At 30.3% G+C, this 14221-nt stretch overlaps 1 protein-coding gene across 3 annotated transcripts in view; it reads right to left on the bottom strand.

The window, feature by feature from the left end:
• Nucleotides 1-14221, bottom strand: part of BRINP3 (BMP/retinoic acid inducible neural specific 3) — a 401827-nt gene that overhangs the window by 366159 nt on the left and 21447 nt on the right. For all 3 annotated transcript variants that reach the window (XM_047705594.1, XM_047705595.1, XM_047705592.1), the window contains exon 2: nucleotides 9609-9894. In XM_047705594.1, the coding sequence (XP_047561550.1) occupies nucleotides 9609-9844 (236 nt within the window). In that variant the 5' untranslated portion in view covers nucleotides 9845-9894. The remainder of the gene's footprint in view (nucleotides 1-9608; nucleotides 9895-14221) is intronic.

The raw sequence follows: 14221 nt of genomic DNA, 5'->3' as shown, positions 1-14221 counted from the left end.
GAATTAATATTTTGATTTTATTTCTTGCTAAAATTTTCCCAATGACAGCTAGAGGATACTTAAAGTATGAATTCATATGTATGTTTAATCGTGAATAGAATTAAATAATAAAATTTTAAATTTATTATATAGTTTAATCTCAAAATTAGAGATGTAGCTAAATAGAGTTGTTGAATAAATATAAAATATCAAACAAATTTAGGTTACTTATGTATAAAGTTATTATCTAGAATATTCTCCCTAATTTATCATTGCACAGTAAAGTGTGCTACCAGACTAATGGAATGATTTGTAGAAAGTCAACCAACTAGCAAAAATAGCTTCCTTCCATTACAGCCTCCTTAATAGAACATATAAGAAATAGAAAAGAATTTGAGTGGTATGTAGGGGAATACTACAAAATTGATGTTTAACTTTGTATAAATACAGAGTAATATAAAAGATTCTTGGATTTTACTTTTTAAAAAGTATTTACAAGCAACTTTTGTAAAGGAAGGAATAATGCACATAGCAAAATTAACCACAGTTTATTTATTTAATGCTTATCTATTTGTTCTGATATTTTTCCATTTTGCTTTTGAAATTACAAGCATGGAACTTTATAACTCTTTAGAGATCTTTAGAGATCTAGTGTACTCTTAATTTTACAAAAAAAGGATACTGAAGTCTGAGAAATTAATTTATAAATCTGAGGTAGCACAGTTCTTAGTAACAAGGACTGAAAACAATTCATGTCTCCCTACTTATAGTCAAGTGGGGATATTTTCAATGGCATGAACATTGGTTTTGAGACCAAGCAGCCCCAAATGTAAAGACTACATCTTTGATGGGTGAGCAACTAGTTTGCTCCAGAAATATAAAGATGGATAAAAATATAGAAATAAAATAATAATAATAATAATAATAATAATATAGAAATACAATAGGAAGATGGAGAAGTCTTGCTTTGAAGGCATTCAGAGCTTAGGGAGTCAAAAGGTGATTTTAGTGCAATAGCATGTAAGTACAATGAAAGGGATATTCTAGAATACTAAGATTAAAAATAAAAGTATAACAGTTTATGTTTTTATTTGTTAATATGTAAAAAATGGGAATCGTTATATTAGGTTTGTTTGGGAAATTAAACGAGGTCATATATGAAAGCACAATCACATAATGAAAACACAATATTGAGTTCTATCTCTTTTCAGTGTAGAGTCTTGTCTACACTCTCTGTTCCGTTAAACATTGCTGGTTTATTTTATAGTTCTCCTTTTGTGATATAAAGTTGTTTTATTATAATTACTTTGAAAATAAGTGTAAAGACTCAAAGAGATAATGTGTTTCATTTTTTAAGCTTTATTTTTAACTTTTATTTAAAGAATCTTGGTAAATTGTAATGATTTCACCATTAAATATTTGAAAGTCATGTTTCAAATGTGTCTCTCATCTTAATAGTTTTAATGGCATTAAGTATCTTGACTGATCATAGAATCACACTTACTATAGAAAAATGTAATAAAAAATCTATAAAATTTTTCAACCAGAGATAAAGCAAACAGATACATTTACTTCTAATCTGTATACTCCACATATTTATATTTTGAAAAAGTAAAATCATAGAGAAATCATTTGAGCCCTACTTTCTATTTTTGAGTTTTGGAGTTTTTGTGTGTTTTATTTAACTTTATATTTGAAAAAGTATACAAAATTTCTCATAGTATTAAATATATTTTAAAATAAAACCATATTTAATGTTATTAAATCTGAATTTTCAATTTTAAGAGCAAATAGTTAAATTAATTTCTCTAAATTTATATTCAAAATAATCAGTTTTAAGGCAATGTGGTAAGATTTCAAAAATTCTAAACTCTAGGGAATGTATTATTTTGAAAATTTTTGCTTCCACCAAAATAAATAAAATTTCATAAATATTCCATATATGTATTTAAGAAGTATATCACATTTAGCAACACATGTTCAACATGTGCAACTCTATATATGATACAATTGTACTAGATTCCGTACTCAAGTTATCTTCTCTTTCCCAATCCTACACTGCTTGTGTGTGTGTGTGTGTGTGTGTGTGTGTGTGATCAGTTTCATCCATGAAGAATAAGAATGGTAGACTAAAACCTCATGTGACAGTTATTTTTTTTTAACTTCCTTTAAAAGGTCTAGTATAATATACCATTCATTAGATAGTATTATATGGATTGTAAGAGAATTAATTGATCATCTTTTCAGCTTTTATGTTAGGGGTAACTTTGTTTTAGGCAACTGCTAATAGCATATTCAAATATATGTTTTAATCCAAATACAGTAATTATGTTTGGACCTTGACATAATACATGCATTACATTAACCATATGTTTGGTTTTTCTGAAGTCCCCTTGTCTTAAGTTATATTTATCATTTTCTTTTTTTTTTTACTTTTTATGCTTGTTTTTTATAGGTAGCAGTAAATTTTAAGATATATATGATGATTTTGTATCCACTTGTCTTACCCTTAAGGTTTGCAATAACATTTAAACTTATTCTTACCAGTTCTATTTTATAATTTAAATAAATATAAATTTTGATTCCTCACTTAAATTTTTATAAGATTTTACTGTCTTTAACATGGCTTTTTTTCTAGGTATTTATTTCTATCGATTGAGCTTATAGACCCATATAATTTAATCATGATCTTTCATGTTAAATATTGTATCCTCCAAGATTTATATTTTAACATTAAATGCAATTTCATAACCATCCTTGCAATTTTTACACTCACTGTGTTTAATGATCTTTAATGTGAATTTTATTTTTATTGCTGCATTTGATTTACCTACATTATTATGCCATCTTACCCAATTCCCTTTTCTTTTTAGATTACTTTTTCCTTACCATCTCCTCTGTTTGTAGATTTCACAGCTTCTTACAACTTATGGAGAAGACAAATTGTATATGTGTATAATACTTGTATATGTGCATATTGAGGGGGGAATCATAAAGAGGTCATCTCTTCTACTGACTTTTTATGATAATTTTTAAATTTCTTTTGTTCTGCCAGGTTTTTTTTTGTTGTTCCTTTATTCCTCCTGTGAGCATGGTCTCCCTACAATGTTACACGCACTCTGTTGTACACTACAAATCCAAAGGTGCTATTACTGTCTTACTTTATGTAATATAAAATGGAGAGCTCTATTAATATGTAGAGTTTGCTAAGAGACAGTATGTGAGTCACTTTTTCCCACTTGCTTTTTGTTTGCTGAAGAGTGCACTGGTGTGTAGAATTTTGGGCTTAACTATCAGTGTGTAGCTGTCTTCATCTAATGCCGGGGTTATCCTGACATTAATTTTTCTGACAGAATGAACAAAAAAGTCCATGAGAAACTCTACTGACTTCATTCAGGGCTTGCTCTTTATTTCTTTATTTCTAATTTACTTCTGAGAGCCCTTGTCACTGATACATAACCATCAATGTCAGTAATCACCTTTTTCCTCATAGAGTTACCAGAGAGAGAGGATAAAATACATTACAATCAGTTCAACTGCAATTTAAATAAACAATGAATGATTTTTTTTTTTAGTATAAGTATGTCCCACATATTATATAGGTCATACTTAACTGGAAACTCTCTATCTACCATATTATTTTGGGTAACCACCATTTCCAAACATGGTAAGAAAAAGAGAAATCTTCAAGTATTCAATCACTAAGTTCTACATCTGAAACTAATATTATACTGCATGTTAACTAACTGAAATTTAAATAAAAATTTGGGAAAAAAAGAAAGAGAAATCAATTATTTATACTCTGATTACATCACAAAGCAGGGTTTTGCAGTGGAGAGATGGCTGCCCATTTTCTACTAGGTCCCAACTCTGGGCTTCTGAGTAGGTTGCTGAGTATGTAGTGCCCAACGTATTTCAGGTAACTATTACTTTTGTCAAGACTATTTGGCTTCCTCTATCTTATGTATTTAAATATGATTGCTACTCAATGATTCTTATAACTATTGAAATGCCTCTCATAGTTTGGCAGAAAATAGTCTGTCAACTATAATCTTGTGTTGTGATGAATTTTCAACCTCCTCCCACCCTCACCTCCTTCCATGGATTCATAGTCGTTTAGGAGGAAATTTAAAGTGACTGCTCTTGTTTGAAATTGCCAGAATCCTCTTAGTTTTTTTTTTTAATTATTTAAAAATGTATGCATCCTTAAACAAAGAAGTTCTTTATAATAAATGCTATCTTTACCATTTCATATGATTTATAATATTTATAATATTATTAATAAATACCTGTCCAATATATATTCCTGATGAAGAATAGTTTCATCCATTCCATGTGGTACACTTAAATGCAACAGTTGTACACAATTTTATAGGTCTCTGACAACAGAGAATGCATATTAGAGAGAAGGATATATTTACTGAGCAAAGCTGACAAACACATGCAAACATAGAAATAAGAGTGGTAGATGGATTTGGTTTTTGACTATCAACAAGTTAGTTAATTATCTATGGGGACTCTTATTTCGTTCCTGGCTTTTTTTTTTTTTAATTATAGTAAAATGGTCATTGAATTTGAATTAGAAATATAAAATTGTTTATGTTTGTTGTTTGTAGACATATTATTTAAAATCTCTGAATGTATTAAGGAGGGCATGTATTGCATGGAGTGCTGGGTGTTGGTGCATAAACAATGAATCTTGGAACACTGAAAAAATAAAATAAAATTTTAAAAAAAATCTCTGAATGTTAGCTTTTTAAAATCAATATAATGATAATCAATGAGAGGCACCTGGGTGGCTCAGTCAGTTAAGCATATCCCTTCAGCTCCAGTAATGATCTCAGGGACCTGGGATGGAGCTCTCAGTTAGGACCTAGGATCAAGCCCCAAGTCAGGATCCCTGCTTAGCGGAAAATCCACTTCTCCCTTTCTCTGCCTCTCATCCCTACTCCCCTCGTACTCTCTCCCTCTCTCAAATAAATAAATAAATAAAATATTTTTAAAATAATAATGCCATCAATGAAATGTTATAGCAAAAATCACATATAAAAATAATGGAAGGTCTTTGTAAACAAATAAAAATTTTATTTTTCCACATGAATGCATGTATAGATACTAACTATAATGGAGTATATACTGCTCTTATAACAAAATTTATGAGCTTAATAAACATTAATAATAAATATTGAATGTGGAAAAAATTAAAGGAAATAATTTATTTACTTAATGAGGATTTCAATTTTTTAATCCAAAGCTGACACAGTATTTAGTTACTTTAAAGATATTTTATATTGTGGGTGCCTGGGTGGCTCAGTGGGTTGGGCCTCTGCCTTCAGGGTCCTTGGATCAGGCCCCGCATCCGGCTCTCTGCTTGGCGGGGAGCCTGCTTCCCCCTCTCTCTCTCTCTGCCTACTTGTGATCTCTGTCTGTCAAATAAATAAATAAAATCCTTAAAAATATTTTATGTTGTGAAATATAAAATATTATATGAATAACTGTCTAAAATAAATATTTAGAATGTAAAGAACACCATTGTAATGATCACTTATTTTAAGAAATTCAGTATCATCATTTCCTTAGAATCCCTCATGTTTTACCCTAAAAATCTTATCCTTCTTATTTCCTCATAGAGATAATCACTATCTTGATTTTTGTTATAGTAGTTTCTTTGCTTTTCTTTAGGTTTATCTTTACATATGCATCTCTAAATAATATAATTTAGTTTTGTGAATTTCTTAGAATCATATTGTGTGCAAATTTTTCCTGTGTTCAGTTTATTTCACTTAACATTCTGGTTTGGAGATTCATCTGTGCTGCTACTGATGGCTATGCTCCTATTTAAAAAAAAAATATATATATATATCTTATAACATAACATATATGTATGTTAATACACCTGAATTGACCACTATCTTTTTGATGTTTAATGCCTGATGTTTTAAGAAATTCTTACATATCCCATTATCATGAAATACATGCTTTTTTCTAGAAATATATGTTTTCTTCTATAAACAACATTTTTGCATTTCTTGTGTAGATCCTTATTCCATATTAAGTAGATTTGTATATACAATACAAAGAAAGAATCTGATTTCTGCTTTCCTCATATGGATACTCAAATTGCATACTATTTATTCAAAATCTCACCCTTTCCCATACATACACTATTTCATATTCTCCTGTCATATATGAAATGTCCATACATTTGTTTATCTTTCTAGACTATCTTGTCCCTTGCAGAGCATAATTTTTTTTCAGAGAGCATGACCATGAAAACCAATAAAGCACAGCATTTAGCACTTATTTCAATTGTGTCTTATTCTCACTTAAACTTTGCTTTGAAAAATTATTTCAAGGAATTTCACTAAGTTGTAGTAATAGGACATATCTTTATAATATCTTGGAAGATTCTAAGAAAAGCATCATCATTTTCCCTATGATTCGCTTGTACATGTGCTTAAACAAAGAATAGTAGAGGTTTGGCAAAAAACAACAACAACAAAAAAAACACAAACTTTTATTTTGTATCACCATATTTGAAGATCTATATATGTTTCTTTTATGGAAATAAAAACCACCTCCTTATGACATAGAACTTATAGCTGTGATTCAAGATAACTCTAAGTTTGAGTTATTAAAAGTGAATCCCTTGTCCAGAGCTCTTATAATTTATGCAAAGAATTGAGAATCTCCAGACCTGGAACAAATTATGCATTTGCTGGTGGCCATAATGCCTAAGGGTATTTTTAGAACATAATAACCAATCACATGTTTCCAACATATTAAGGGACCAAGTATACTCCTATTCTATGCTTTTGAGTGGACAAAATTTATCCAGGCATAGCCCATTTTCTAGACGTAAGGGTACTTAAAATGCCTATGCTTAGGTTCTATTATTGATCTTCAGCTAAGACAGAAAGATGGCTAAAAACCAAACTTTTAGTGTTAACCAAATAACAAGTTAAGTGTTAACAAGTTCATTCTTGGTCTTCCAATTCAATGACCTACTCATAAAATGATCTTTTCTTAAGTCATAATGTTGTTTCAGAACAAAAATCTAAAAATTCTTTATAATTATAACAGTTTAAAAATACAAATATAAGCCTTGTTAGTTGAAAAACACGCACTTTGTCAAAAGAAATAATAATGGCACTTCCTTTTCCCCTCTATGCCTTGATTATGATCCTAGTAATAAATATTCAATGATTATGATCTTGCCATTCTATATTTGAGGTGAAAAGAAAAATATGTTGCCAGAGAAGGAGATAAAATGAAAACAACTGAAAAAGATTTTACCTAATTATTTTAAGAGTCTTAATATGTTTCACATTTAAAACTAATGCCTTTAAGAAACTATATCAATACAACACCCCACATGAAGGAGCTTATGACAGTAATAATAAACACTAGTAGAATTTGGCTGATCACTTTTTGAAATTATGTGATCTTTTAAAATGATTAATCTAGCACCTAATATGGAAAAATATTAATTTTCCTTCTGTGTGTCTTAAATACAAATTCTGCATAACAGGGCAAACATTTATAAAAGATAAAGTCTCAAATAATTATTTTTATGACAAATACTTTTAAAAGTAAAACAACAGCAAAAAACTATTTTAGTCATTGGATTTGAGAATCTCTAATATTTCAGCTACAAGTTTAACTTCACTTAAAGTTAACTTAACTTTAATGTGAGAATGAACTCACATTCACATGGGAATAATGCCCATTATATTGGATGCATAGGTCGATAGAATTCTCTGAAATTTAGGTAAATACTAGTCAGCTAAATGAAATGTCTCACTGTTATGACACAAAAGGAACCCTCATAAATATATTATATTGTTCACTGTATAGCAACCATCAAAGGTAACATAAGAAGTTAAAGCCTGACCCGGGCAGAGCTAAAGGGATGCTGTATTTCATTTTTTATAAACAGACAAGTCCAACACATGTTTATTAGAACCACAAAGGCAAAAACGTAGGAAGGATGAGGGGTATAGGGCTAATGTAGATCTTTAAGAGTACAATTCCATAAAGAATAAAGGGAATATAGGAGTTTTGCATACACATCCCAAGACATTATTTTTCATTACCTTTCACTATGATGATCCAAATAATGTCTCTTTCATTCAACTTAGAACCTCTAAAGACATGTCAAGCCATGTTTTCAACTCACAGTTCATCGACCAATAAACAGCCAAACAATCACACACCAGACAACATCTCAGACCTCCCAGTAGAGATGTCAATGGATCATGGAGACATGCTCTGAGTTAGTTTGTTTGACAGACTGTTAATAATCCTCTTGCAGAACGCTGAAATATTAGACATTCTTACAATCTTAAATTCAAGTAGCTCCACACAATTTGTAAATCTGGCTAAACCAACAAACACATGTAAAAAGGAATAAAGCTAGAATCATTTAGATTGACTGTTTTCTGCTGCATTTCAGAAAGAAAATCTTTAATATGCGTTATGTCATCTTTTTAAAATTAGGATAAATCTTTTTTACAGACTTGTGTCCATGCTCTGGCTGCCTAGACTAAGGGACTTCTTATTAAACACACTCACAGACAGACACACACACACACACACACGTGCGCAGAGCAGTGTGATTTCATGAAATTGTTCAATACCTTCAGTCTGTTCTGTAAATATGCATCGCTGATAGGATTTATAAATTTCTCACAATGCTGTATAAAAGACTACATACAGACCAGAAGCACAGTGCCCTCTGGTGCACATACAATATAAAATAAAATATTTATATAACAATATCTACATAGATGCAGACACAGAAATACAATACTAAGTTTTGCTTCTACATAAATGCTAAAGCAGCTGCTGGGAATTGTAAATTTCTATCATGAAGAAACAACCCAAACTGATAACTGTATATAAAACATTCTTTATGGCAAAGATCAATACAATCTAATCCATTCAGGTAACCATTTGTACACTCCTCTATTTAATGGATTCGCTGGGCTTGGGGAAGCAGGCAGGCTGTTGGACTTAATATATGACTCCTTTTGTGTAACTTATTTAGATTCAAATATATAAGAACAGTAAAAGTTAAAGGCCATATATCTTAATCCCCTCCTTTTCCTTGGCCTTTGCTAGCATGTCACATTTATCTGCTACTTCTTTTTAACCCATCACCATTTTCTCCTTTTTACCTTTAAGGGGAAAAAGAATGAGGTGACTCAACTTTTCAGTGACTACCAGAAGATACCATTTCCATTTAAGCTAAAAAAAGAAAGGGTAACATAGCATGGCATAGGTAGAAAGGAATCTCAAATTCATTTAAACATTTGGCTATTTAAAATGATAAACTCAACCTCAAAGTTAATTGGAATTTATTTTAGGGAGTGTACCATTCCTAGAATTTGAGACAGATGAGCAACTGGTCACCATTACTAGTTTCTTGTTTTTTTTGTTTTTTTAATGGCTTGTTACATCTATAAGAAATACTTTTAAATAACAAGAAAACAGTACTATTGTGAATGGTAAATAATAACCCTTCTGATAATAACCCTTTCCCATCTGTAACTTTCCCTTAGAGAAACTTATTTACACACAACTTTCAAGGAAGATAGCTCTATAATTGCTTTCCCTTTGCTTCATACCTGTATATCTTGTATCTTGTGCTAAATCCCTGCCGGCTTCTGTCCACAAAATCTGTGTATTCCTGTGAGCGATGGAAGGGTCCCTTATCAGAGAGGAGCCAGTCGAAGGGGCTTGTGGCATGCTGATCCGAAACAGCAGCAACCGCTAAAACCCAGCAATGAAGACTCAGGGCTATCCACTCCCATAGAGCCATCAGAGAGAACAATTCAGCACCAGCTCTGCTCCGCCATATCATGCTTCCACTGGGAATTTAGAGCCTTCATTCTCTTAGCTTTCCCTCAACACCTAGACAAAATACACAGGCAATTAGTTAGCCCCTAGAAGATTCTTTTCTAGCAATTAAGGTGCTGAGGTAGGAAATTCCTTTTTTGTTTAATCTAATATCATTTGTTTTAAATTAAATGATAGCAAAAGTAAATAAAAACTAAAACAACATCTTTTTTTTTTTCCCCCCAAAGCTGTATGTCTTTCAGACTTTGTGTCCTTTGGTATTCATTGGAAAATAAGTCGCTGAGTCATACCAGACTCTGTCATGACAGTGTCATACAGTCACAATTGGTTTTGAATAATCCTTATTTTTTGCTTAAGTGTTTATAACATTGGATACTTTCCAAATAAATATTGAATATTTTAATTATCTCATAAATTGTGTTATGAAACAAATGTGTTATCTCAAATTTGTGTTATGAATTTTAATATTCAGTGTATTTTATTGTTTACTTAATGTTCTAAAATGCTTTAAAATGAATTAAAATTCATTAAAAATGAATTAAAGATAGGTAATTATTTTCATAATGTTGATACTAAAAAGGAATAAAATTGGTGCAAAAATACATAAATAAATTATCGTGTTTATATTTGTGTGTGTCTCTACCTATCATCTATCTGTCTCTAGAAGTAGGTGGATGGATGTGTGGGGGTGATGGGTGGGAGGGGAGGTCTGTATGTTTTCTCAAGTTTTTTCCCATTATTCTATTAAGGACAAACTTCCCTGATTATTAAGGCAGAACCATAATCAAACTATTTCTAGGACTTTAAAAAACTTAAATGTGCATCCATGTCTTATTCATGAGACAAACAGGTGTACCTACAAAATTCATATATACACAAAAATTATGACAATGTAGATTATACATAAACCATGAAACCATATACATTAATTTTATAAGCTTTCAAAAATAAAGTACCAGGAGGTGAAATCCAAGTGTAGTATAGTATAAATAACTTTACACAGAGCAGCTGATGCAATGTCTTTACACTACACAAAATATTCTACAAATATTTGCATTCAATTTTCCTTTTCATCTTCACTAATCTTTCCCAATATCATTATTTATAGCACATAGAACTATGCAGTATATAAATTCTGACTAATGAAAAAGTTTTGATTGTGAGAGTTTTTAGTCAGCAAAATATCTTTAGAAAGCAATCAAAATGCACAATATTAAATAAAGTATTTTAATTGTAATTGTTGCCATTTGCTCTGTTTTGATAGGGCCATTGATACTTTTAATTTGCTTTCTAGTTATAACCCTACAATTCATAATTTAACACTACACTATTTATACATGAAAGGCATACAGCAATAATTTTACAACTATAAAGTATCTCAGTGATGCAATACGACTGATGTAGGTCATCAGATCCAGTTATACACACTATACAATCAGAAGGACCAATGCCCACATTCTGTATGAGTTGTCCCAATCATCTGAGTTACTCTACTCTGATGATTAAACAATGCCCTCTTTTGAAAATAACAATGGAAGTATTACAAGAAAAGACACTTAAAATTATTTATCATAATAAGGATGACATCATATAATAGAAAGATCTTGGAATATTAGTTGGGAGTTTCTGGATCTCCATCAATTCCTTGTATAAAGGTGATATGAAAATGATTCAATACATAATTTCCAATGCTGATCAAGAAAATAAGTACTTTTAGATATTGTTTCTTGTGTGGGAACTATACCAGTTATCTTAAAATTAATTTTATTTCATTTATATTCATAAACAAAGAATTATTCCTATGTTTAATGGTATAGTATAATGCTCTTATGACTAATAAATATTTATCTTTGTTATGACTAATAAATATTTATCTTATGACTAATAAATAAAACACATATTTTTATTCTTCTGATCAAATATATTCAAACTAGAAACATTTAATCATTATTACAAAAAGTCATATTTTCTTCTGTAAAACACCTAGATTAGTGCCTAGAATGTTGGAAGGACATTAAGAATGCTTCAAAGTACATTTCATACTGATATGAAATCATGCAGTTGTATACCATAAAATTAAACCTAACTCTTCTTGCTCCAGCACATGATTTTCAAAGACACCCAACATTAACAAAGTAGTATACAATTGACTTGGATGGCATTTAAGGTCTCTAAAATTCTGTGATTTTTCAATATGTAATTGACCAGAACCACCATATTTGTTCTTTTCTTACCATATTAAAGATATTTCATGGTTGTTGTATTTCCTAATCTTAACACACAAGAAAATGGAAAGATTTTCTTATATTATGTGTGGAGGGAACACTTAAATATGTTAGTATTAGGTTTTAATTATTTCTGTTTCTTCTACTTTTGACTTGGGTACATGCTCTCACTTCTGTTCAACATTTTTTTTTTCTGAAAGAAAGTTTATCGGCAATGGTATTATGAGAATATCAATCCTGTCCAATTTTATATTAATTTTGGGGATCTCTTGAAATCATAATTATAAGGTCTTTTTAAAGACATGAACAACCAAACTATGATTCCCAACATTTCAACTCAAGCCATCTTTGAGAAACTTCCTTTAAGAGTTACGAAACAGGGAGAAAAGCAGTGTTAGAATATATTAAGGCAAAGATGTATGTTTCCAAAGATCCTTAGGACAAGCGGCCGTTAGACTCAATGTTCACTAAAAAAAAAAAAAAAAAAAAGCCTCATTCACCTAGTTTTTTTACAAAAGCAGGTAAATGTGCTTTTGTAAATAGTAGTAAATTTTAAATTATTACTGAATGGCCTGACTTGGTTCCTTTACTTGGTTTGGATTAATAGCAATATTTATTCTTGTGTGAGAGATGAGTTTATGATATAGATTGCCAATTTCAGAAGTAGTAAGTATGGCTCCTTTGAGGAACCTTGGAGGTCACTACTAAAGTAAACTGCTATATTTAAAGGTATTACCAAGGAAAGGAAGTTGTGAGGTTTAAGGAAAGCAAGTAAGAATTATTAAACTAATAAGTGAATTATTGTGACAGCGGAGTGTAAGGAAATGGCAAAAATTATCTTGAATTTACTATTTCTGACTGTCTAAGAGGCCAACGAGGGAAACTACAATGTCAGTGCACAGTATATTCTGAAACATGTAAGGGTGTATTTTTTGAATAACAAAATATAACAAAACATTAGAAAAACTAAAAACATGAGTTCATATTTTAAAAGTATCACTTAATTAAAATGGCACTTATCAAGTTTTTCTTTTCCATAATTAAGAGGAAGCAGTAAATACTGAAATATCAGATTGCTTAAAAAATAGATATTTAGTATGTGGCCTTCTCTTATAACAAATTCTCACCAAATAAAATTCGGTGGGAACATTATCAATTCACACAACTTATTACTTGCAAATACCCAAAAAGTTCATGCAGAAGAAAACACACCAAAAGAAGTTACATATGTAGTAATATGCACTAAAGCATTTAATAAATATATAAAATAATATGTAATATATATATAATATATAAATGCATATTCTAGTACACAATAAATATTTCTCATTAGCTCTCCTTCATCCTATTCCAGGGTGGCAGTGCATTATTTTTATCTAAAACACTGGCATACCATATGTATTTGAAATTCATAAAGTAATGGAACTTATAAAGTATTTCCTATAATAATACAGATGAATTTCTAGTATAACTGAAATTAGAAAGAGGAAGAAGATTATGAATTACTGTCTTAGACTTAATAACCTTTAGATTGGTGGGTCATGTCATAGAGGTTCATCTATCTATTAGAGGTTATCTAATATCTAATTGTTCAAGACTAATTATTAATATTTGTTGAACAATTAATATGGCATACTATGTAATTTCTTCTTTTAGGTTTGCATTTGAACTGATTTTTGCTGCTCACATGTTCAAAATATTTTCTCAGGAAATAAAACCCACTTATAATCTTGCACATGCAAAGAAGCTTCATAAAATAATTGTGTCAAGGAGATTTCTTTTACTTTAATTTTGAAAAATGTGAAACCCACAGGAAAGTTGAGAGGCTAATACAGTAAACACATATATCCTTCAGCCGCATTTACCAGCTGTTTACATTTTACCACATATTCTCCTCTATTCCTCAGTCCCATGTTTTTTATGGAGCAAGGTCTAAGGAAAACTGACTATTTTGCTCCAGGTAATGCAAGCATTTTCCATATTCCTCATTTTCGGCAACTGCTACACTGCTTTATAAAATAGCTCCTTAAAATTCATGATCACTAATATTGGAGGTTGTAAGTATAAATAGTTAAATCTTCAAAACAAAGTCTCCAATTCTCCAATTGTTAAAAAGCCACGTTCTTCCTTAATAAACTAATGGAATATATCTTATT

This window comes from Lutra lutra, chromosome 15, assembly GCF_902655055.1.
Source record: "Lutra lutra chromosome 15, mLutLut1.2, whole genome shotgun sequence".
NCBI classification, from domain to species: Eukaryota; Metazoa; Chordata; class Mammalia; order Carnivora; family Mustelidae; genus Lutra; species Lutra lutra.
This window is presented reverse-complemented; position numbering and strand designations above follow the sequence as displayed.